Source organism: Staurois parvus, unplaced genomic scaffold (genome assembly GCF_062004578.1).
Source record: "Staurois parvus isolate SC_StPar_1 unplaced genomic scaffold, SC_StPar_1.0 ptg000548l, whole genome shotgun sequence".
Taxonomy (NCBI): domain Eukaryota; kingdom Metazoa; phylum Chordata; class Amphibia; order Anura; family Ranidae; genus Staurois; species Staurois parvus.
This window is the reverse complement of record NW_028318344.1, coordinates 3,244,016-3,270,624: the sequence shown is the minus strand read 5'-3', so window position 1 is coordinate 3,270,624 and position 26,609 is coordinate 3,244,016. Positions and strand designations below refer to the sequence as shown.

At 41.8% G+C, this 26,609-nt stretch overlaps 1 protein-coding gene across 1 annotated transcript in view; it reads left to right on the top strand.

Moving 5' to 3' along the window:
* The window catches only part of SACK1E (scaffolding CK1 anchoring protein E), a 90,707-nt gene that overhangs the window by 30,608 nt on the left and 33,490 nt on the right, over positions 1-26,609 (top strand). Inside the window, exon 3 of the mRNA XM_089690968.1 lies at positions 22,940-23,107. Coding sequence (XP_089547094.1) covers positions 22,940-23,107 — 168 coding nt within the window. The remainder of the gene's footprint in view (positions 1-22,939; positions 23,108-26,609) is intronic.

The following is a 26,609-nucleotide window of genomic DNA, read 5'->3' as shown; positions in this document are numbered from 1 at the left end:
CCACCAAAAGAAAGCTCTATTTGTTTGAAAAAAAAATGACAAAAATGTCATATGGTTACAGTGTTGCATGACCGCGTAATCGTCATTCAAAGTGCGACATCACCGAAAGCTGAAAATTTACAAGATGAGGGTTTACATACACTTTAAGTCATCACATTTCTTTGTACAAGAATGCATTGTATTTTTAAAAATGTTTAGGTAAAGTTAAAATAAATCAGTGTGATCATTTAAACACTACAATTGTCTGAAGCAGCTGAATCGAGAAAAACATTTTCTAATTCCTTTGACAGATGTCAATCAAACGATCTACTTCTGTTGAGCAGGAACTGCCACACAGTGATCAAAACTCAGCCAGTCCATGCTGTACCAGTCCAATCAAGATCAGTGTATGGTCAGCTTTACCATTAGAACTTCTGCCTTGCAGCCCTGCTGTCCTTGGTTTGAATCCCAGTCAGGACACTGCCGGCGTGCAGTTTGCATGTTCTCCCAGTGCTTGGTTGAGTTTCTTCCCAGATTCCAGTCATGCTGGCAGGTTATTTAGCTCCTATCCAAAACTGGTCCTCCTGTATGTATGTATGAAATAGGGATCTTAGATTATAAGGCCTTTGAGGACAGTTAGCAATGTGAACGTTGCTGCTGCTAGAAACCACAGATTCATACAGCCAACCTGACAGGCCCCCCCCCCCCCAAAAAAAAAACTAAGTTTACTATGCTTCAGTTATGAATCAGTGATTGGTACTGATCACAATTTGTGTTCATTTAGGAAAGGAAGGGGATGGTAAATGTGACATATTTACCAGACCCACCGTTAAATCTCAATCCTGAAGGATCCTGTTGTGTGCTTGCTGCTGCCAATGGGGAGGAGAGGAGGAAAGTTGGCAGCACTGCAGGGGTGGGGGCACTCAGGGGGGCCTGGGCAGCAGGGGAAACATGGTGCAAAGGGAAGGTGATGGGGGAGCAATTACTGGAACCAATCCCCTATATGGCTTTCTCTGCAGCCGCTGAAAACCAGTGGGAGGAAGAGGAGAAGAAGCCAGCTTTCAGCTGCTGCAGAGAAAGCCATACAGGGGATCAGTTCCAGTAATTGCCCCCTCATTGCCTGGGCCCCCATGCTGGCCTGGGCTCCGTACAGGAGGACTGGTGGTATCCCCTTATCCACAGCCCTGAATGTGAATGTTCAGTATGCAAATCACTGTATAAATTGTCAGTGCTATCTAAATGCTTGTAATAATGATTTAATATTGCATAGAGGCAGAAATACTGCATTTGTTCATTATATATCCAGGTCCTCCCTCCTGCAGATTGTGGTGCTTTACTACCCTTTCTCATAGTGCAGGTCCCTATGTAGTGTACCTCAAGAGTTGTTAAAGCCTAAGGCCTCATACACACGATGAGAATATCGGTTGAATGATTGTCTGGATTTTTTTGCATGCTACTCCCATATCAAAAACAAATAGGATACTAAAATTACGAAAACTTCGGAAGTGATGTAATATATTGTATTGTATTGTAATGAATTCTTTCATTTCCAAGTATGCACAATTTTTTTCACACAAATACTATACTAATTACATGAAAATCATTGGTTCTGTTATCTTCCGGAAATATTTTTATGCTTGTCCCTTCCGATATTTTCTCATGAACTGTCATCACTTCCAGTGCAGTTTTTTGTCATCAGATTTTCTTACCGTGTGTACTAGGCATATCTGCAAGAACTTTTTGCTTAATTTTTTGCATTTTGGACAGAGTGGTAGTCAAAATTATTTTTTGGCTCTTATTTCTGTCTTTTGATAGATACAGGTTTCATTTATTAAAGCTGTAGTACAGCTTCTATGAATGGCAGAGCTGGGACAAAAGGATGGGCATAGTCAGACTCTCTTGATAAGAGTCCCTTAGTTCCATTAACCCCTGCCACATCGGAAGATTACAGCGGCGGTGGTGTTTGGGGTCATGGATAGAGAAGGATCTCAACTAAAAGCACAAAAGCCATCAGCATAAGGGACACATCCTTGTTATCTCCATTGTGCTGATTTTTCAGTTTTTTATTTTATTTACACTTAGGCTATAAGCAGTGGTACAGAATAAATCCAATGGAATATAGCACTTACTTTAGTAGCTAATCTACAGACCTCTATGTTTTAGGCTAGGTTCACACTTGTGGGGGTTTGGAATGCTTCTAAAATCATGCACGTTTCTGACCCTCAGGCAATGGCACAGCTGCTCTTTAGCAGAAACGCAGAGGTGCCGTTAGGAAATAATGCAATTCCATGCAGTGTAATTTAAAAAAAGGGGTTGGAACTTGTTTACCCATGTTTCTGTGGGTAGGGCAGCCCATTGAAATGAATGGGCTGCTCAATCCACAGAAAATGGGGTCACAATGATGTGAATGGAGCCTAAAGCGGAATTGAAGTCTTGCAACTTTTTTTTTAGTTAACCAGTTCCATGCCGCCCTATAGCAGAAATACCGCTACAGGGTGACACGGGTGTGCAAAATCACATATATATGTGCATAGCAGAGCCATACAAAGCAGTGTGCTTACTTTGGAAAGCACTCACACAGCATAGTGTGAAACAGCACACAGTTAACCCTTTGATTGCCCCACATGTTAACCCCTTCCTGCCCAATGTCATTAGTACAGTGTCAGTGCTTTTTATTAGCACTGATCACTGTATGGTATCACTGGGCATGTCAGTGACACCTAGTCAGTACCCCCAGTGTCAGAATGCTTGCCGCAGTCCTGCAGTCCTGCTATAAGTCCCTGATCGCTGCCATTACTAGTAAAAAAAAAAAATTAAATTCCAGTATCTATACGGCCATTTATAAATGCTATAACTTTCATGTAAACCAATTAATTTAAACGTCTTGGGATTTTTTTTAGCAAAGACATGTAACAGAATACATTGTGGCCTAAATTTATGACGAAATTAGATTTTTTAAATGTTCTTACTGGACATGTTTAATACCAAAAAGTCAAAAATATTGTTTTTTTTCTCAAAATTGTCAGTCTTTTTTTGTTTATAGCACAAAAAATAAAAACCGGACAGGTGGTCAAATACCATAGAAAGAAAGCTTTATTTGTGAGGGAAAAGGAACATAAATGTCATTTGGGTGCAGCGTTGCATGACCGCGCAATTGTCAGTTAAAGTTATGCATCGCCGTATTGCAAAAAATGGCCTGTTCAAGAAGGGGGGTAAATCCTCTGGAGGGCAAGTGGTTAATATCTTCATTGTTCTGTATCTATAAATATTATGGTTTGTGATGATTTTTGTTTGGAAATGTTATAAAATACGTTTATCTCTCAGTGATAATGCTGCTTCCAGTCCTCACACTTCAATGCTCTGTGCTTACATAGCTGAGTAGCAGCCACACCTCTCAGCAGAAGTATCATCACAAAGACTTGTATTGCAGAGAAGGTGTGTCTCATAGGGTCTATGTGAATCACCGAAAGCACTGGGTCAAACACTGGCAGTCTCCTATTAGACTGCACAGTCATATTTACACACCCTACACAAACGCTCTAACAGGGACAGTAGGACTTTGAAACTGGAAGTCGTTAGTTCAGTGTCGACTCAGACTGCAGGTCTATTTCTGTGACTTAAATTGGGCTTTAATATGAAAATAATAAGGTTCAAACATGCTGAAAGTCACACCAACAATTATTTTTTGTACTCGCAGAAAATACTCCTTTTAAAGCAGGAAGGCCATAGCCAGGTAGAGCTACGTTACATTGTGGTACTTGCTAAACAGATTCTGGAAACCTTGGGGCAGTCATGGCACAGTGCTCAGGCTGGAGGTTTCCAGGTTTTCTGAAGACAAGACCAAAGTCCCTCACCGGTATTTGGTATTTTTAAGTGTCAAGTCAGGCTGAGACTGAGGACACTTTGGTCAGAATGTATTAAATTACAAAACAGCATATACAGTGCAGGGATCAAGAGCATACAGTTCAATGCACAGTGTGCACTGTTATGGAGTCTTTCATATAAAACCAAGTGTGGAGTGGTCAGAAGTGTGTAAAGTACAAATCAATTTCCATAACATGCAACAGTAAGGGGTCTGAACCATATGCACTGGTTGACCTCCCTACACATGTGGCGCCATTGCAACTTCCATGCAGAGAGAGTGGAGGACAGTAGGAATACCCATTCTTATTAGGCCTCCGTACATGAGCTGCTATCTGATTGGACACTGCTGCCCTGGATGACCCCCACTGCCATCTTTAGTGAGGGCAGTGCTTAAAAAAGCACTGGTTCACTGCCGTTGGCATGAATTTTGCGTGTGGCTAAGTCAGGGACAAGAGCCAGCTGGACAGGGAGAGTGTGCCTTGTGGAAGGGAAAGGTTCCAGAGGAGGAGGCACAGCAGAGGGAATGGTTGTTAATGCTGTTGTGGAGGACCTTTCCACTATTAGTTCCTTACTGCCTACCAGCTGCCTCCTACGGCAGATACTGTCAGTCTCTGAGCATCACTCCCAGCAAGTACCGCCAAATCTAAGCCTTTGCATAGGCTCTGTTATGTTGTGTTAGAACGTTCTTGGCAATAAATTTCCTGCAACTTCAGACTTTCCTATGTGTTGACCTTCCTTCTGAGGGCCCTACTATGTGTCGACCTTCCTTCTGAGGGCCCTACTACTTGTCCTCCCTCTCACCTACAAGCAAACAGAGAACAGAGGTCAGAATCAGGGGCAGGCTGACAACTCATGGGGCCCCCGGGCAATAGGGATCATGGGGCCCCTGTATCCTTGCTCACACTCAAAAAACGCCTATAAGAAAGGTAACAGGGGCATTTAATGGGGCCCCCTACTGCCCCCGGGCCCTCGGGCAGTGCCCGAGTGCTTGAATGGTCAGTCCGCCCCTGGTCAGGATTATCTAATACACAGATGAAATGACATAATCCTGGCTACATCACTCTGTATGCTGTGCTGTACTTTGCACATGCCTGATTGCTGCACTCCCAGCATATAAAGTGCAGGAGTATTTAAAGGGACACTATCACCTTGCCCATAGAGGGCCAGTGTCTCTACAAGAGCCCTCCTGACCCCTTTATACTTACTGTACCAGCAATCCCTTAGCTGCTACTTCCTCCTTTGTAGCCAGCACATCTGGGTATGAAAGAGGATGAGACCTTTATTCCATTGACAGTGCTGGGGTCTAGCAGCCAATTTCTAGGCCCAAGCAATGTCAAATGAGCAGGGGAACAACATCACTGATACCTTCAGACACTGACACCAGTCATTTCAGTGCCAGCTTCAGAGGGAGAAGGAGCAGTAAAAGATTGCAGGTTAGATGAGTATAGGGGGGTGCACTTTGTCATTTTTCTCAGGTTATAAATGTGAGCATGTGCAGCTCATTGTACATTGCCAAAAAGATTGAGAACAGACAAGTAAAAATACTTAAAGTGTTACTAAACCCAGGACCCTGCATTCACTAAAGCTGATCTCCCACAGTATAAAGAACATGGAAGTGCAATTATTTTAGTAAATATAAACTGCTAAACACTTTTTTTCTCATCAGCAGTTAGTCTTGTGACTTCTATCAGTGTCCAGCTGAGCACTGGTTAAAGCTTGTAGGAGGAGTTTTCTTTCTGCTCTAGGAGGATGCAGAACCCCTGACCTCTGTCTAGAGAGTGCTGATTGGCACTGCGCTGATCACATGCTCTCTCCCAAGAAAAAAAAACCTCTCTAGTATTACATACCAAACTGAGTGACTCCACACGATATGTCTTATCAGGAGATAAGAGGGGGGCACTGGAAGAAGGGGAAGATCAGAGAAGTCAGGATCAAACAGCCTTTTTACACAATGCAAAGGATTAACCCCTTAGGTTCCACAGTGAGTATAACAAGCATGCTTTACTGCATATACAGACTTATTTTACTGTTGTGGGTTTAGTAGCACTTCAAGTACAGGAGAGACATATAGGGGTTGATTTACTAAAGCCAAATAGGATGTTCACTTTGCAAGGAAAGTTGCACTTTGCGAGGGATTTATTCCCGGAGCTTAATGAATGTGGTGAAGATTCACTTTGTAAAGACTACTCAATCTTGTGCAAGGAATATACAAAACAGCATTTTGGCTAACAAATGATTGGATGATGGAAGTCAGCAGATCTTCTCCCCATTTACTAAGCTCTGGGGAAAATTATGCGGCAAAGTGTAACTTTACTTATAAAATGAACAGCATGTTTGCTTTTAGTAAATCAACCCCATAGTATTTCCCCTTTAAAAAAGCCTTTTTGTTTAGATGTTTTTATGTAAAGTTCCACAGTAAAGAAAGATCGGTTCTGCCCTGCCAGACAGGGTGGTGGTGTGTGGCACAGCTGTGTAGATCTTAGGACAGGATGTATAGAAATAGTTGTGGACAAAAGAGTTAAAAACTCTGTCTTAACAAGGGGAATATGAGCACGCCTGACAATTGTGAATCCAACAGAATATATTGTAAATTTGCTAGGAGTAGGTTCATGTGGATTTGTTATGGACATGTTCATACAATGATTTATAGTAACAGGTATGGAGCAGCGCACAGCACTCTCCTTGTGCAGTTATTTTTGGTGAAAATATTTCTCTTATGAAGAACTTCAAAGGAATTCCAATACAGACAGGCAAGATTACCATACTGTTTATACTAAAATATTTCCTTAGCGTTCCTAATTACAGGCACTGCAGGTATTATGTGTAAGGTTGGCCATAGATCTCTCTTCTGTTTTGACAAGAGACGAAAGATCTGCTTTTACCCCCAAAATATATAGGTGGCAATTGCATTTAATATTCTGTGGGGCACACAGATTTTCCAGGATTGCAAACAATCTCTAGTAATGATGCTATGTAGGGACGAATTTAAAGGGTATTTAAATCTTAACAATGAACAGTTCTTTTTTTAGTCTCTTTGGTCTGTTGTATGTACCATTGAAATCATTTGTTATATCTGTTTCATAAGTTTAAAGAAATATTTGTTGATCCTGCCATGAATCATGTTATCTGTAACCTCCTGTGATGTTTGTCTGTGCCACACTCTTACCCATTGCATTGTTCCCAGCTCTCTTTGAGGAGTACAAACCCATCCTCTCTATGCTATAGGGAAGCAAAGGGGAAAAACAGGAGAATAGTCTAGGGTGTCAGCACTGAGTACAATGATTGAGCATTGTCACTCTAAGATGAAATGCTTGTTACTGGCAGGATCACCAGGTAAAAATGAAGGGGGAAATCCAAAAAAAGATGACCAGTGCAGTCCCAACATCTAAATATTGGTGTGCTGCAACATATACCGGGTACTCCGGTTTCCTCCCACACTCCAAAGACATGCTGGTAGGTTAATTGGATCCTGTCTAAATTGTCCATAGTATGTGTATGTATGAATGTGAGTTAGGGACCTTAGATTGTACGCCCCTTGAGGGTTAGGGACTGATGTGAATGTACAATGTATATGTGTGTGTGTATATATATGTATGTATATATATATATATATATATATATATATGTGTGTGTGTAAAGCGCTGAGTAAATTGACGGCGCTATATAAGTACCTGAAATAATAATATAATATTTTAATTCTTAGGTTTAGATACACTTTGAAGCAGGGCTCTCTGTGAATTTTGCACAGGGTGCAGGGTTCAGGAGAGTGTTAAGCACAGGATGCAGGGTTCAAGAGTATGCTAAATACAGGGTGCAGGGTTCAGGAGTGTGTTAAGCACAGGGTGCAGGGTTCAAGAGTATGCTAAATACAGGGTGCAGGGTTCAGGAGCGTGTTAAGCACAGGGTGCAGGGTTCAGGAGAGTGTTAAGCACAGGGTGCAGGGTTCAAGAGTATGCTAAATATAGGGTGCAGGGTTCAGGAGCATGTTAAGCACAGGGTGCAGGGTTCAGAAGTGCTTTACGCAATGCATGAAGGGTTCAGGAATGCATTGCGAATGGGGTGCAGGGTTCAGGAGTGAGTTACACACAGGATGTAGGGCTCAGATATGTATAACTGCAATGTATCACTATGGGAGGCCAGATGTAAGATGATGAGCATCTGCTTACATCTGGGTCCATTCAGGTTCATTGGCCCGAATGCAATAGGTTTATGTCCCCGCTCTCTTTGGCAGACCTGACCAGATGATGTCAGATATAGTAGGACACACATCTGCATACATCTGGCCATTTATAGGGATTACAAGATGGAGTTAAATCTGTATCAGACACATACTGTAAATCTGACATCCAATCTGTTCCAATATCACTCAGCAGGCAATCAGTCAAGGAAAACCTGCTGAGATGGAACAGAGGGTACCCATGTGAAAAGAGCCTTACAGTACTGTTTTGCCAGCTTAGGTTGCACATTTTTAGCAAATAAGATTTAAGCAGCCAATGGGGCAGATTATGCTTGACCATGCTTGATGGAGCAGACTGTGTACATGATTGGGCAATGAAAAAGTTCACGTTAATGTCCCAGGACCCATCTCACTGCGCTGCATGATCTCAAGCATGAGCATTGCGAAGCTGACTGTGACTCATCAGGAAGTGACAGTCAGCTCCCGATTCCAAAGTGGCAGTGCCAAGGACCCTCAGCGATGAGAAGAATCGGCTGCGGGAAGACAGCACTGGACTGGTAAGTACCTGACTTTTAAAAGTTAGCAGCTGCAGTATTTGTAGCTGCTGACTTAATTTTTAATAATAAGAGTGAAGTTCCTATTTAATCTGTCTCTGATTATTATCATAAATAATGAAAACTAAAATAATGCATTTTTATGAAGATCTACCTTAATTATATATTTCTAGAAGTGGCTAGACAAGGCAAAAAAAAGTTAAAATATACATTGTGAACATTACATTTTGTTCTGCTGTCCTACTTGTTAGTAAAGATGGCCGTACCATCAGCTTGCCTCTTGATTCATACAGTATGTTGTGATGTCTTGAGAAAGCTTAAAACAAGCATTGGATAACCATAAAAACAGCAACACGTGAATAATGGCATGACTCCCAGATCTCCCTATTATTAAACAAGTCCGGCATGGATTATTAGAACATATCTTTAATTATATCTGCATTGTGCTTTCTGTGACTGATATCATCAAAAACAAAACAAAAGCACACATTATGATTTCATTATGAATCCCATTCCAAAAAAAACTGCAGTGTAAACAGAAGAGTGCTGAGAGTGAATTCAGATCATGTGACTACCTTTATGATGATGTACAATATGCATAACGTCAATGCATAATAGAGTTGAGTAACGCAAACCACAGAGGTGAGATTGTTGTGAAAAGGCCCAACCACCAAAGATCTTTCAAGCTAATGCAGTTTTGGGACTATAGGCTTATTTATGCAATAATCTGACACCCATGGCACAGGCCTTATCTCATGGAAACAAAATTGATTGTTCAAGAAGATCAGTTTTAATGCTAAACTCCAGGATAAGCAAATAATGTTTAAATACACAAGCCATATGTTCTCTTACTTAAATATCCAGATCTATGCAGTAATTCCTCCATCAACACTGACTATGTCCATCAAAACTGACACAGTGCCAGTGTTGATGGGGGAATCCCTTGCGCTATGTTGTGTTCTGCAAAACTGATGTGTTCAGCAGCAAAACAAGATGATTACTGCTGGCAGCTATAGCCGCAGTAATCACATGCAAAAAATCCAACAGGCTGGTTGTACTGAAGTCAACTGATGGCCCAGCTTCAGTACAACCAGTCTGTCCATAGTTGGACCGAATCTTGGCCATCTATGGCCGGCTTAATGCTGCCCGTAGTATCTTAGCGCAGGAAATATTTCTATCTAATATTAAACATTTAGTAATGAGCAAGTTAGAAGTGATAAACAGTATAAAAAGCAAATGATTATATTTTCCTGTACATAGCAGAGGGCTGAAACATAAGATGTTAACATACATGTGAGATTTTTAAGGTTCTTTGAGGTATATTATTTAATATAGTTTAGTTTAGTTGTATAGTTTAGATTTACCAAAACTGGAGCACTCAGAATCTGGTGCAGCTGTGCATGGTAGCCAATCAGCTTCTAACTTCAGCTTGTCCAATTAAACTTTGACAATAAAACCTGGAAGCTGATTGGTTTCCATGCAGAGCTGCACCAGATTTTGCACGTGCCAGTTTTAGTAAATCCCCCCCTTTATGTTGTCAAAATTTATATTTTGGTAATCTATATTCTGGTAAATATATAAACCCCCGCTGTCTCCTCCTCAGTCTTGGGTATTACATGTTCCGGCTTAAGGAGCCTGTCACTGCGCCATGTAGCGCCACTGAGTCAAACAGACAAGGCGCACTTTGATGATGTCACTCTTCATGAAAAACTTTATTCAGCAAACACCCGCATGCAGAGAGTTCACTTCTAAGGTCTGTCCCTTCAGACACTTTCATCATCACCAGCTTGGTTGTCTATGAAATATGACATGATCAGAGTGTAGCCTGTCTGTTTAACTCAGTATTTATAATTTAGTTTTGAGGTCTGGTACAGACTATGCTTTTTGTCTGTTAATAAGACAGTGACCGGTGTTACACGTAGTATAACTTCTATACAGTGACCAAAGAACATCTTACCAGATCTCTAGAAATCAAGAGGATTGCTGTTATAATAATATTCAAAATCAATAAGGCCAAAACCCTCACGCTCTCTAGCATTTTACATTGGTTTTTAGGAAACAAGTTCATGAAAAGAAGTAGATTACCAAAAAAATGTTAACTTATTGTAAACTATTTAAATACTTGAGCATCTTGCAAGTGTGGACCAGTTAGAAGCCAAATGTAGGCAATCACAGCCTTTGGCCAGTAAACTAAATGATTAGGAAACAACAGCACACTGCATGAGAAGCTACATTCAGCACTGAATGACATTATAATAGACATCCAGCAATGGTGGGGATGAGATGCCAAGTTAGAGAAAGATTTTTGAACAATTGAGTACATTAGTCAGGATAGGTTCAGAAAAGTGGGCCTTTTCTCATAGAGGTTAAGTACCAACAAGCACCCCTACAGCTGTCCCTAAGAGGTCTCCACTTCTTGGGCTTAAAGGGTTACTCCACCTTTACAAAAAAAAGGTGCAGGTAAGGGATATCTGTATTTTTGTTTTGTTTATTTTTTGGCAAAGGTGAACTAACCCTTTAATCATTGCTGGGTCTTTTCGGAATTCCAGAAAAACAGGTTGAACACAGCAGCAATATAACATTGCACCATGATCTTTTGCAGGAGAAGAAGGTATGGTTTGTTTGGTTATCACATGTGCATAGATGACTTGTAGTAAAGAAAACAGCAAATACTGGACCTGTTCATGTGTTTGAAGTATATTTGTACAAAAACCATTGTTGACTCTCCTTTACACAGTGAGAAAATTCAAATAGCCTCACCTTCTGAGTTTCCTATCAGTACGTTCAGTGACAACTATTTTTGTGTGTTTTCTGTATTAGATAAATGTACACAAATATGATCTACCAGCATTCCAAATAATTAATCCAGAATGGGTGGAACAATTTGACATTATAATGTTGTGACAACGGGGTGTATGATAGGACACGAGAAATCTTGCGAAAGTTGACTGCAGCCCACTACTGTCAGTCATCATCAATGGCAGAGTAAATGTATTTTAACTGAACTTTTGCCTTAAAGCCCAACATCCAGGATAATTAAAAATCTTGCAGTGGGGCCCCCAGTACTACAAGGATTAAATGCTATTTTATAGTCTAGGGGTAAGAGGATTAAGCAGTAAATACTTACCTTACGCCTCATTCCAGTAGGGTCCCTTCAGCGCTGAGATCGATCTCCCACCTACACTGTAAGTGGACATTATCCAGTATGACTAGTTTTGCCACTTTGCATCTGGAAGTTGAATGGAGCAGTCAGAAGCAAAAGGAAGATAATAATACAGTGTCCATGGGGGGTCTGCATTAAAAGGAACCTGTTGCATTGGCATGCATATTTTTGTTACTGCATTAACTATAGATTAAGTTGTAGATTAACCAGTAGAGGGAGCTCCAGTGACTCAGTGCAATTACTCTATCTTTAACAATTGTTTAGATAAGATGTCAGTACACTGTTTTCCACAAGCTGGCTGACTCGCACATTTACACTGCGAGGAGAAGTAAAGTAGGACTATTTTGTGGCATTTCAAAGGAGGAAGTAGAGCCTGTATATTGAATGAGAAAATATAGCTGCCCCAATATAATTATAAACTATACATAGAAACATTTTCTTTTAAAAAGTGCTCCGATCCATTATGCTCCCAATCCGCAGATCCGATCCATCTTGCAGGGATCATCAGCTTGCAACCTATATGGAGTTAACGAGGGTTGCGACGGGGACACAGGGAGGGGAAGAGCCAGGCTGTGTGTGCACGACAGGGACTGCCCACCTCTGGAGGGGTGACACCACATGTTACCCCAGATCTGATCCATCTTGCGGGGATCATCGGCTTGCTGTAAAACATTTTGGTGTCACCCCATGAGATAGGTGTCACCCGGTGCGGCACGCACCCCCCGCACCCACCTAGGGACGCCACTGATACAAGGTAAACAAGGTTTTATATAACCTTCTTATGCTGCGACCTTAGAAGAAGGAAGTATATGCCGGAAGCATGTCCTAAAAATGAACTGTTAGTGCAAATAAAAAAAAGTATCAAGATCAGAACTCAATTGAGTTGTTGCAAATGCACTAATAAGGCAACAATCACCTTTAAGACTTAATGCAAATTAATTATTTAAATGCTCCTGACTTTACTGTGTATCAACACTTCGTAGTGTAACACTTGCCACCAAAGGAGCAGCTAGATGCATTGGGTTCCACTTTACCAAGCCAGTTCGGTCTGTCAGAACTATACCTCCCACAATCCTTGCAGTCCATATCCTCTGTGCCTTCCTATTAGGTAGAGGGAAGACTTGATACTGGCTGTACACAGCTCTACAATAGGAGTCCCATCCTCTAGCTGTGCCTGTGTAAAAGTCTCCTGTGCTGCAAGACACAGAATTCTGTTCCTGTCAGTGCTGCACACCAGGCTCTAATAATTAATAAAAGTCTAATGCATGTGATAATGTTAGTTATTGCACCGAATTGCTATGGAAATGGCAGATAATTATATAATTTAAGTGGACCTATCAGTAACTTTACAAGCCTGCCTGAATAAATTGCTGACATCACATTGTACAACAACATCATTGTACCTTTTATTAATAAAAAGCCATCCTTGCACTCTGCACCAGTGACTGTGCCTAGGCTGTGATGATGTCATAAGTCTGCTACAGGCAGACTTAGTCTGCTCCCCCATTGACCAGTCTGCAGCATTGTAGTAAATCATGGAAAGAGGCTGTCTGTTTACATCAAATGGAGCAGACATGGACCTGTCATCCGCCTGTTTAGCAGGCCGAGCAGCTGCATCCAAGCCTTACATCACCAAATGCAATGCAAAGTGTCAAATGCAGTGGTGTAAAGCACGCCGCCACTAGACTCTAGAGCAGTGGAGGCGTGTCCTCTGAAGTGATGAATCACGGTTCTTTGTCTGGCAATCTGATGGATGTGCCTGGGTTTGGTGGTTGCCAGGAGTATTGCCTGCATTGTGCCAAGTGTAGTTTGGTGGAGTGAGGTTTATGATGTTGGGTTGTTTTTCAGGGTTTGGGCTTGGCCCCTTAGTTCCAGTGAAGTGAACACTTAAGGTGTCAGCATAACAAGACATTTTAGACAATTTCATGCTCCCAGTTTTGTGGGAACAGTTTGGGGATGGGCCCTTCCTGTTCCAACATCAGTGCACAAAGCAAAGTCCATAAAGACATGGATGAGTGGGTTTGGGGTGGAGGAACCTGACTCACCTGCACAGAGTCCACAGAGTCCTGACTTCAACCCAATAGAACACCTTTGGGGAGAATTAGAGTGGAGACTGCAAGCCGGGCCTTCTAGTCCAATAGCAGTGCCTGACCTCACAAATGCACTTCTGTGAGAATGAGCAAACCTTCCCATAGACACACTCCTAAACCTTGTGGACAGCCTTTCCAGAAGAGTTGAAGATGTTATAGCTGCCAAGGGTGGGCCAACTCAATATTGAACCCTACGGACTAAGACTGAGATGCCATTAAAATTCATGTTCGTGTAAAGGCAGGCTCCCCAATAATGAGTTTTTTTAACACACAAAAGTACTGTAAATATGGATGGAACTAGAATGAATACTTGCAGACACAGGAAATGACTATGAGCTAATCAGGGTTTGGCATAATAGCAGATATAATGGACAAACACAAAGCTCAGGGTGGCTATCTAGCTTCCAGGTTCTGTTAGTCATCATATTGAAGCTTACAGTTTAAGTCGTTATTCATGACCACATCTGATTTTATACATTATAGGAGACATTAGCAAGGATACAGCTACTGGTTGAAATCCCTGGTTGAAATGTTCCCTGTCTGTGCACTCGAGTCTTAGTTCCATGCTAATTGTCACTATTTGGATTTTGATGCTCTTGCCTAGTTTATAGCTCTTGTGAGCAAATCTAACCCATGGGCCAAAGCCTAAACTGTTTAATTCTACATTCACTGCTTGAAGCTCTAATGGACACCAGGCATCCTAAATTCTGCACCTTCTACTGACCACTGGTAACACAAGTTCTTGCTTTCATCTGTCGATTCTTCACAGTGTTGGTTCATATCTTATATGTTGTCTGTTTCTGAATGGCAAAGATTCTGACCCCTGATTTAGTTGACTACCACCTCTGGCTAACAACCCTCAGTATTCCAAAAGGTGAGCCAGAATGGTTAACCAAAGACCAGATTGGTTAATTAAAGTACTTTGGTTAACCTCTAGTTATTGACCACATTTTTCCAGGATCACAGTATCCCTTGTATACTTTCCAGGAGTTCCCGACTTCCCTAACCTGCAGTCAGCTGCTTGTCTTGACACTCGGTTGTGTAATTCGCTTTGCATATAAACTGCCCAGACTTGTCCCTACCTTTTGCCAGTGCCAGTGTTTGGGGCAAAATAAATAAAATGGCTCCAGTCCACTACATATGAAATAAAAGTGCCTGTGCTCAAATGCTTACAGCACATATACAGTCTAAAAGTAGAGGATCTAGAGGGAAATTATCATATATAACAAATTATCATCTAAACCTCTTCGCACTGCGACACAATATAATACATCAATACTAGTACCTTATAAAATAGTTAAATATTATCTTGCAATGTATGATATACTGAATAACACCAGAATAGTCCTTTTTCAGTCTGTCTGACAGTAGCTACAAATTGATTGTGATATGAAACTTACAGTACTTTAAGTCCACATTTGGGTGGATTAGGGTGTAACATTAAACATGGGGGTTGATTTACTAAAGGCAAATAGACTGAGCTCTTTGCAAGTGCAGTTGCTCCAGAGCTAAGTAAATGAGGGGAAGCTCTGCTGATTTTTTTATCCATGCACAAGCAAAAATGCTATTTTTAATTTTCCTTGCATGTGATTGGGTATTCTTTGCAAATTGAAACTTGAGCTCATTTACTTGCAAAGTGCACAGTCTATTTGCCTTTATAAAATCAGCCTTTGGGTCTCATTTCCCATCCCCCTCTCTTAACCCCCTGCTTCCAACTTACCTGAATCATTGGGATACTTCCCCTTGCAAACACGTGTTGTTATTTGAATTTAGCATATTAAAATCCCACTATGAATCCTATGACAAAATATTACAATGTACAATGTGGAGATACTCCAATGTCAAACCATACACAAGATACAGAAGAAAATAAAAAAACAAGGGTATCAGGGATGGATAGCAAAAGATGTACTTTATTGAAACACAAGAAACTCATTTTTTATTATCTAAGTGTTTATTCTATTAATGCAGTAACAATTATTAGATTTTTGTAAAAGGTAGTTTATACCTTTTTTTTTTTTTTAAATCAGAAGTATTATTTATTAGTGTTTAAGGCATACAAAGAACAGTACATAGAACAGTTTATACCTTTTAAAGCGGTTGTAAACCCTTACATATACCCAGTGAAGTGACTGACCTCAGGTGATACACAGAGTTGAAACAAATCCTCCAACGTAAGTTGTACTTGTCTATCTGCAGTCTTTTCTTCTCTATATCCAGTCAAAGTCCAGTTTTATAAAGCTTGTCTGAGAGCTCAAGAAAAGGGGGTAGAGAGCTGAAATTACACATCGCAGAGCACAGTGAGGGGAGCGCTAAGAGCTGATTGGAGGGACGAGATACACCCCCCTTCACTGAGCTCACAGGAACAGACATAGAACTGTCACTCTGCTGAAGGTCCCTCCCTGTCACCATTTTCCTCTTGGTGTCAGGAAAACTTGTCACAAGTGATTCATGCTGATAGCTGAGGAATAAGGCAGCAGACAGAAATGACACTTTTAACTGAGACAAGTACACACTATAGAGAGATATGCTTTATCCATATTTCATGTCTGAGGGTTACAACCACTTAAAAGCTGAACTTTAGACAAACAGCTGGGGAACTGCAGGTGGGGCGTACAGACAGTCATAGAAGTAAATGGCTGTATGTCCCTGCACCCATGTAAACATGATGCTTCTATGCATAGGAGTTTACCCCTCCGTGTGTGTACAACATACTGTACCTGTCACTTCTGTGATTGGTGACCCCAGGCACAGGAAAAAGGCGTGTTTTAATGCCAGTCATATTTTATGGCTGATTACGTCATTGTATATGTAGCCTAAGTTTGTATTACATATGGTCTCCTCCCCTACTGCTATCTATGTGCTGTATGGATTTGAGCACAACATGTTACATTTCATATTTTACAGATCAGTGTCCATTGCTCTCCTTTTATGTCTTTGTTGAAGCAACCTGATGCTCACTAAGTGTTTTTTTTTCAAGTTGGAATCTGAATGGTTGTTTGAGACCACAAAGGCAGACCTTTTGAAGAGCAACTTGACAGTTGTTTCCCTTCTTATAAAACAACTGAACGTCTTCACACAATATTCCTAGTATGCTAGGTGTGGGTGCTGACTGTCGGTGCTGATGTTTTCAGTGTAACTGCAGCTCTCCTAACTAGCACTATATCGCAAGGTATTTCTGACAGTAATACACAACTCTTAACCTTGAACCGTAAGCATTAACCTATGCCTTTAGCAGGGCTGGATCTAGTCTGATCTGGGGGTGCAGTAAAGAAAAGTCAGGGGGCATAACACTGTGTGTGATTCACTGACAGTCTGTTCCAGTGTCACAACCTGAGAAACACTAGTATGAATTAGGCTATCATTAGATTAGGATGATTAAACAGAACCTGTGCCTCTTTATATCAGGTGCCCCTATCAGAGTCCCCCTTTACATCAGGAGTCCTCATCAGAGTCTCTCTTTACATCATGAGTACCCATCAGTGTCCCCCTTTACATCAGGGTCCCCATTAGAGTGCCACCTTACATCAGGGTCCCCATCTTAAATTAGGTTCCCCATCAGTTCCCCCTATTGCATCATGGTCACCATTAAAGTTCCCCCTTTACATCGGGGTCCTCACCAGAGTTTCCCCCTATGTCAGGATTCCCATTAGAGTGCCCCTTTCCATCATGACCACCACCACAGTTCCCCTTACATCAGGGTCCCTGTCAGAATGCTCCCTTACATCAGGTGTCCCCATGAGAGTGCCCTCTTACATGAGGTGTCTCCATAAAACCCCCCCTAACATTAGGTGTCCCCATCAGAGTCCCCCTTACATCATGTCTCCATCAGAATCCTCACATCAACTGTCCCCATGAGAGTGCTCCTTTACATCTGGTGTACCCAAGAGAGTGCCCTCTTACATCAGGTGTCCCCATCAATGTTCCCTTTACATCAACTGCTCCCATCAGAGTGCCCCCTTACATATAATCACTTACCCCATCAGAGTGCCCCCTTACATCAGGTGTCTGATTCAGAGTGCCCCTTAACATCAGGTATCCCCATCACAGTGCTCTCTTACACCAATTGCCCCCATAGGACTGGCTCATGGATCAGTGGATGTACTCTCAGAGACCTGTGAGGATCAACTAAAATGAGGGGGGACACAGCCCACCCCAACACCCCCCTAGATCCAGCCCTGGCTGTAAAACTAAGAAACTTAACCTAACCCAGTGTCGGATTACCAAATAGGCAGAGTAGGCATCGGCATATAGGCCCCATAACGTTTAAAGGCCCCACGACAACAGCTCAAAATGATTAATTTGATCTTAAAAGAAAATTACAATGAAACTTTCTTAAATTGTTTACAAAAGATAGAAAAAAGTAATCAACTCAAAGAAACAAAAAGGTTACATTAAAGGCTCTATAGAGGAAATACTGTATAAAAGCGGTACTATGCACCACATACTGGCATATTATGACAAACTTTCTAGAAAAACAGATCCCTCCAGCAGTGCCTTGTCTCTGCTGACAGGGAATCCATCTTCACCCTGTCTGCCTTCTGGATTTGCAGGCTCTGGCAGTTCAAATGGCCGGGCCGCAATGATGTCACTCCCACACATGCACATGGGAGTCATGGCTGTGACACAGCTCTCTCAATGGACAGCATGCCATCCATGGAAAGCGCAGTGCTCATGCATTGGTGTTGTCACTGCCTGAACGGTGGACATTTAGGAGATATTTACTGTACAAAGGGAGTTTACTACCACATTAAAGAATATGTAAACCCAACATTTCATATTGCTGATAAGTGCCTGATGTACCATGCCCTTGTACGAAAAAGAAACCTGTTCTTTTGGCATTGCTTCCTTCGTGTGAAATCCCTGGTGTTCCTTTCCTCTGCTTTTCTATTAAAAACTGACTACACTAGGCATGGGAGCACAGTGTGGTCAGTAATTCTCTAGCTGTGCTGGGTATTCAACCTGCTCTTATCCAATGATCAGAGTTGTCCTGACCGCCCCCCCCCCCCAACACACACACACACTCGCACAACCATTCACTGGGAAGATCAGCGTGCTGCTGTTTCTCCTCCACCACTCCACAAGCTCCTATGCAGTTGAGAACAGAAGGAATGTGATCACTTATGAAAAAGGGAAAAAAAAGTATGTATTATGTTTATTTATATCTATACACAAATGTTTTGCCTTTTCTTTCTATTCCTCACTCTTTTGCTGAGATACAGATAACAACCTCTCAACTCCCAAACCTCGTGATCTTCAGTGTTTATGTGTTTAAAACTTGTGTGAAGCCTTTCCATGTAATCATATGATAATGTTAGAAATGCTCCAGGCTTGCAATGATGTCTGTTTGCGTATAAAACTGTATATTGGAGAAAGTGGGGAGCTCTGGACTGCTTGATGTCTTGTGGTTTGTGATCAGAGGCACATGGAGATTGTTAGGCAGCTTGTTTAGTCCCAGGGAACCTTTAAAGTGGTTGTAAAGGCTGAAGGTTTTTTATCTTCATGCATTTTATGCATTAAAGTAAAAAACCTTCTGTGTGCAGCAATGCCCCCAGCCCCCCGTAAAACTTACCTGAGCCCCATCCCAATCCAATGTTGTGCACAAAAGCCTCCACTCTCCCGGGTATCTCCCTCCTCATTGGATGAGACAGCAGAGGGAAACATTGGCTCCCACTACTGTCAATCACAGCCAGGGAGCCAATGAGCAGAGCGTGGGGACCTGGTCAAGCTGTGCTCTGTGTGTGAGTAGACACATGGAGCAATGGCTTGGGAGCAAGCTTGCTTGGGTATCCCGTAGAAAGCTGCTTGCTATGGGGCCACTAAGCAGGAGGGAGAGGCCTGGAGTGCCAGCTGCGGACCTGAGAAGAGGAGGATCAGGGCTGCTTTGTGCAAAACCATTGCACAGAGCAGGTAACTATAATATGTTTGTTATAAAAAAAAAAAAAACAAGACAAAAAAATCCCAAACCTTTAATATCACGTTAAGCTGGTGGTCCCTGAGACTTCGTTGAGGCATTGGAAAATGACAGTTGAAATCCAATGCATGAACCCAACTGAATGGCATTGGTTATACTTAATAATTGATCTTTTTAGATGAAACATAGTATCTTCCTTTGTAAAGACATGTATAGTGTTATTCTTGTCAATTGCTTCTGAACTCTGAACATTATCCACAACAGCAATTGCTTTGTGAATGTATGTCTAATTTTTATGTACATTTTCAATAAAAGGTGTTAAAGAAAACGAAACATTGTTGCTAATTTGGCCTTAGCATGTGTATAAATGTGAGATAGAGACCTTAGATTGTAAGCTCCTTGAGGGCAGGGACTAATGTGAATGTACTCTATATATGTAAAGCGCTGTGTAAGATGATGGCGCTATATACAGTAAGTACCTGTAATAAATAAGGTGATGTATTTTTCTAAGTATCTTCTCTTTAGAACATTTATCATTCAGTAAGACCCGGACTGTGTACACTGTAACTTTGTCAGTTTTTAGCCAAGGTTGAATACATACACTGCTCAAAAAAAAATTAAAGGAACACTTTTTAAGCAGAGTATAGCATCAAGTCAATTAACCTCCTGGGATATTGATCTGGTCAGTTAAGAGGGGGTTGTTAACAACAATGAGACGACCCCCAAAACAAGAATGGTTTTACAGGTGGAGGCCACTGACATTTGTTTCCCTACTTATCTTTTCTGACTGTTTTTCACTAAATTTGCATTTGGCTAGGGTCAGTGTCACTACTGGTAGCATGAGGCAATACCCGGACCCTACAGAGGTTGCACAGGCAGTCCAAATCCTTCAGGATGGCACATTAATACGTGCCATTGCCAGAAGGTTTACTGTGTCTCCCTGCACAGTCTCAAGAGTATGAAGGAGATTGTAAGAGACAGGCAGTTACTCTAGGAGAGCTGGATGGTCATAGAAGGTCTTTAACACATCAGCAGGACCGGTATCTGCTCCTTTGTGCAAGGAGGAAAAGGATGAGCACTGCCAGAGCCCTACAAAATGACCTCCAGCAGGCCACTGGTGTGAATGTCTCTGACCAAACAATCAGAAACAGACTTCATGAGGGTGGCCTGAGGGCCCGATGTCCTCTAGTGGGCCCTATGCTCACTGCCATAGAGCTCGAATGGCATTTTCCATTGAACACCAGAATTGGCAGGTATGGCACTGGCTCCCTGTGATTTTTACAGATGAGAGCAGGTTCACCCTGAGCACATGTGACAGACATGAAAGGGTCTGGAGAAGCCATGGAGAACGTTATGCTGCCTGTAACATCGTTCAGCATGACCGTTTTGGTGGTGGGTCAGTGATGATCTGGGGAGCCATCCATGGAAGGATGCACAGACCTCTACAGGCTAGACAATGGCACCCTGACTGCCATTAGGTATCAGGATGAAATCCTTGGACCTGTTTTTAGACCCTATGCTGGTGCAGGGGGTCCTGGGTTCCTCCTGGTGCACAATAATGCCCAGCCTCATGTGGACAGAGTATGCAGGCAATTCTTGGAGGATGAAGGAATGATACCATTGAATGGCCCCCATGCTCACCTGACCTAAATCCAATAGAACACCTCTGGGATATCATGTTTCGGTCATCCGACACTGCCAGATTGCACCTCAGACTTTCCAGGAACTTAGTGATGCCCTGGTCCAGATCTGGGAGGAAATACCCCAGGACACCATCTGTCATCTCATTAGGAGCATGCCCCAATGTTGTCAGACATGCATACAAGTACGTGGGGGCCATACAAACTACTGAGTTACATTCTGAGTTGCTGCAGTGAAATCTCAGCAAAATGGACTAGCTGCTGCATCATTTTTTCACTTTGATTTTCGGGGTGTTTTAGAATTCAGTCTAAAAATTATCAACCTTTGTAGGTTGATAATTTTCATTTCCATCAAACGATGGGGCATCCTCACGTTCCTAACACATTACCCAGACCATATCAGTATAGATATCCAACATGATATTTTTCCCATTGAGATATGATGTGTTTTCAAAGTGTTCCTTTAATTTTGTTTAGCAGTGTACTTTATATGGTAACTTTGATTTTGATTTTCACATAAGATAAAACAGATAAATATTGAAATTGCTACTTTGACTGAGGTGCTGGCAATCAACGTACATGTGTCAAGAAGTACTTGGAATTTGTATTGCAAAGCAAAAATGACAGTTTCTCTATAGCTAACCTTGGAAACAATCAGGACCGGGGCTGCAAAGTTTTATAACATGGGAGTAAATTAGCTCCTCATTGAGCTGCTTATAAACATTAGATCTTATTAGTTAAAGTGGTATTAAACCCAAAACCAAAAATGTAGTATGTTTAAGCTAACCAATCATTAGATGTGGTGGTTGTGATGGTTTTGTTTTAGTTTCTTTGGCTTTTTCCCTCTGTTTTCACCTGGTGATCTGGCCAGCAACATGCCTTCTGTATTAGTGAGACACCACTATGGATTAATGAGCACAGGAGGCACAGCAGACATCTTACTTGGCTCCATGTCACCTCTCCAGATGGGTCCCTGAATCCAGCATCACTCCCCTCACTTACTGCTTTCACAGGAGGAATCAAGGGCAATGAAGTCATAGACTCCTGCTGCTCTCAATCTAACTCCTGTGAGGAGGGAATTGGGGTCTGGTTTACTGGTGTTGTGTGTGTCTATGATCACACACAGCTCAGCACAGGACCTGACAGGAGTGCACATGCACAGGTGCCTCCACAGCATTCAGTTTGCTACAGAAGTCACCCAAAGGAGGGAGGAGCCTACAGAACTGGTGGGGACTGTGAGAAGGAGGAAAGCGACCATTCTGTGCAATATAGTTGCACAGAGCAGGTCAGTATTACTAATTTTTTATTTTTTTAAATTTGCCATTAATATCACTAAAAGGTTAGTACTGGAAAAAATTATTAATGCATGGAAATTTGTATCAGGCAGGTATCATTATAGGTGTCAGCCTTGGCTAGGGAATGACTGTCAGAGTCAAAGAGGGGCCTGCAAATAAGACTGTGCAATTGTTTTCTTATGTCTTTAGACACTTTAAGAAAAAATGTACCAGCTATGTACTGCTTGTATGATTTTGTCACAGCAAATATTTGTTTTATCCAGGTTATTGCAATAGTCATGGACGTTTTCACAGATCCAGATATTTTCCTGGACTTGCATGAAGCAGCCACACGAAGAATGGTTCCCGTGTACATAATTCTAAGTTCTCATCATCTGTCCCCTTTCCTTCACATGGTGGAAACCACAGGAGTTAACGTCCGATTCACAGAGGTACATTTACATTTTACTTTATTTGATTTACAGTACAGCCCCTATGTTTGCAAAAACATTCAGGAGTTTGTCTTAGCTACTATAAAAGCATTTCTTTCCTAAGTAAAATAAATCTGTTATTGGTGCTCATCCATGAAAACAAAATAACAAAAGTTGATTTGCTGCCAACCAATCAAGTTTGCCCTTTCTATTTCTAAGGACAATTTAAGCTAGAATTTCAATTTGTTACTGTTACTAGTTTTATTTTATTTTGTTTTATCTAGTTTTATAAAGTTAGCCCCATAGCATTTTCTAGCTTTTACCATTTGAGTTTTACAGAACTGTAGTTTGTGTAATGTTACTCTAATGGGAAATAAGGCAACAGTTCTTTGATCAGACCTTAATTCCCTCCCTCAACCTCTGTATTCAAAATGTAAATAGAAGCATGTACCTCTGGAACATGAAATGAGATGGAGAACCTTGGCCAGTCAGCCTGGATTGCTCCTTCAGTTTAGAAAATAGATAGATTCAAATGAGACTTATCAGTGTCTGAGTTGGTAAATAGTGCGGTTCATTTACTAAAACTGGAGAGGGCAAAATCTAGTGCAGCTGTTCATGGTAGCCAAACAGCTTCCAATCTCAGCTTGTTCAATTAAGCTTTGACAAAAGCACCTGGAAGCTGATTGGTTTTTATACAGAGCTGCACCAGATTTTGCACGCTCCAGTTTTACCAAATCAGCGGCACTGTGACAGCCACAGGAAGGTTAGGCGCTGGAAACCCAATAATTCCCAACTGAGGAGGTACTTGCTTAAATTTATTTTTGACTGTAGAGGATGGATAAGGAGGGTAGGGTATTACTTGCATGTAAATTAATTCCTCGCAGTGGGGCCATGCCCAAAGGGTTAATTTACTTAAAAAAAGAAAAGTATAGTCTTAAAAAAAAACACACATTATACTCACCTAGGTGAATGCAGCATCGATCAGTGCTGCATTTGTCCCCCGCCGGCTCTCCACTGAGAACTAAGCGAACAAACACTGCTGATCACTCAGTTCTCCCCCTCTGCTCTGAGCAGAGAGCCCTAACTGTCAACCATCGGCTCTCTGCTCTGCCCTTCCAGTGCTGTGGAGGAGGTGAGAGTGGCTGGCTCAGGCTCTCAGCAAATCACTAAGAGGCTGAGTCCAGGCCTCTGGGTGGATCCCGACCATATGTTTGGGATTTTTTCAGAGCTTTGACCATCTTTGTGACATCAGCTGACAGCAGGCTTTACCCTGTTTTGGGCTGAAAAGGGGTCACAGGAGTGTAGAACAAACTGCACTCCAGTGATCCAAAGGAGAAGTATAAACAGTTTTGGTTATACTTCTCCTTTAACTGATTGTCTGCTCCCCCAGCAGATGGTGCTCCCCCACACTCCTGCAGTGGACTGTTTCTCCTCATCAGCACATTTAATGCAGGATTATGGACCCTGCTTTGGTCTTGATAACATCAGGACCCTAGACCACTGGAGCATAGGGGAGAAGGCGGTATGGGGACCACTCTAGCAGTGGGTGGAGCCAAGGATCAGGTAGGTAAATCTTCTTTTATTGTTCCCCTAGACTTAAACAACCATATAACCCTTGCAGTGCGGATGCAGCCCCATTGCAAGGGATATTTTTTTAGTGGCTTGGTGTTGGACTTTAAATCTTTTTCAGCATCTTGTAATGGACTAGTGTTAGATCTATTGGCAGATATAAGTGGATGTGCATTTGTTTATATCTCTTTATATCTCCAATCTGCCATGATTAGGCCAAAAAAATGGAAAAGGGAACAATACTATTTGGGGGGGTTTCAAACCTAGATGGACACATCTGTTTACATTCATCTGCCCATAGTCCAACACTGAGCTTCTGTTCACATCCTTGTGAAAAGCTGACAGGCAGATCTGATCAGAATGCTTGCCTGAAAGGACCGTTAAACAGACTATTTTGTGCTATTTGAGCTTTAGAGAATCTTATGATCGCCCATGCACTACTTTAATTCAGTTATGACGGACATATTCACAGTGTACAGAAAATGGGAACAAAAAGAGGATTGGAAAAACTGAAACATATTTTTTAGTATATTTTCAGAATATATTTTGCAGTGTGTTTGCATACAGCCTTTTTAAAGAATTACCATTTCTGTTCTGTGTTCAGCAATGCCAATATTCCCTCCCAGTCTAAGTCATGGAGAGCAGCCCTCAGCCTTGGAATATTTGCTCTCTTAAACTTGAGTGGTTTCATCTGTCCAGTATGTGCCTTTTTGTTTACAGCTAACATTAAATGAGATCATGTTATAAGCAATGCTACCCAGATGTTCCTTTATATGAACATTAGTAATAAGCTCAGCATGGTTTGCAATTACCAGGTCCAGCAGAGCATCATTCCTAGTCGGGGCCTCTATGAACTGTACCATAAAATTGGCCTCTAATAGGTTTACAAATGTATTCCCTTTAACTGTCAATTTCTAGTTAAAATCCTCCATTATTATCAGCTTTCTATTTGTGCAAGGATCTGACTCTCCACCTTTCACTCCCCATTAACAATGGGTGGCCTATAACAAACCCCAATGATTACCTTTGTAGTATGCACACTGCTGTGCAGTTCCACCCATAATTAGTCAGGAACAGGGGCGGACTGACCATTCGGGCACTTGGGCAGTGCCTGAGGGTCCATGGTCAGTAGGGGGCCCCATGAGATGCCCCTAGTATCTTTCATAGGCTTTTTTTGGTGTGGTTTTAGTGTGGGCGATGACACAGGGGCTCCATGATCCTCTATTGCCCGGGGCCCCATGAGTTCTCAGTCCGCCCCTGGTCAGGAATATTAATGGTCCAGTCATGTTAGGAATGAAGCCAGGATTCAGCAATATCAATTACATCATAGTTTTCTTTGTGCACCAAAGCTTCCAACTCGCCTCTTTTGCTTAGCACACCTCTGGCATTTGTTAACAAACACTTTAATTCATTGTCACATTTTGGACATGTATTTTGCATATTTTTATTTTAGTACAAATAGTACCATTTCCAATGGTTGTTTGTAACATGGGCACCTTCTTATTACTTGCCATAACCCTTCCTCCATCTTTCCCCATTCCATCCACCAATAGGGACTGACCCCTGCCTGATCTGTATGCCCCATTATAATCTAATTCACCCTCACCCCTCAATCATAGTTTAAATACTCCTCTAGCCTCCATAAACCTCTCAAACAGCACAGCAGACCCCCTTCCATTTAGGTGCTAACTATCTTAGCATATAGGTTGTACTCCAGTGAAACGTCTACCCAGTGCGCTAGAAACCCAAATCCTTCCCTCTTACACCAGGTCTTTAGCTATGCACTCAGTTATCTAATCTCCCTGACTTTCCTGTGTTGTGGCAAAGGCAATCTAATATCAGAGAATATCTCCTTGGGAGTCCTTCCTTTCAACTTGCAGCCTAGTTCTTTAAATGAACTCTTAAAGCAGAGTTCCACCTAAAGGTGGAAGCTCCACTTATCTGGCTCCTCCCT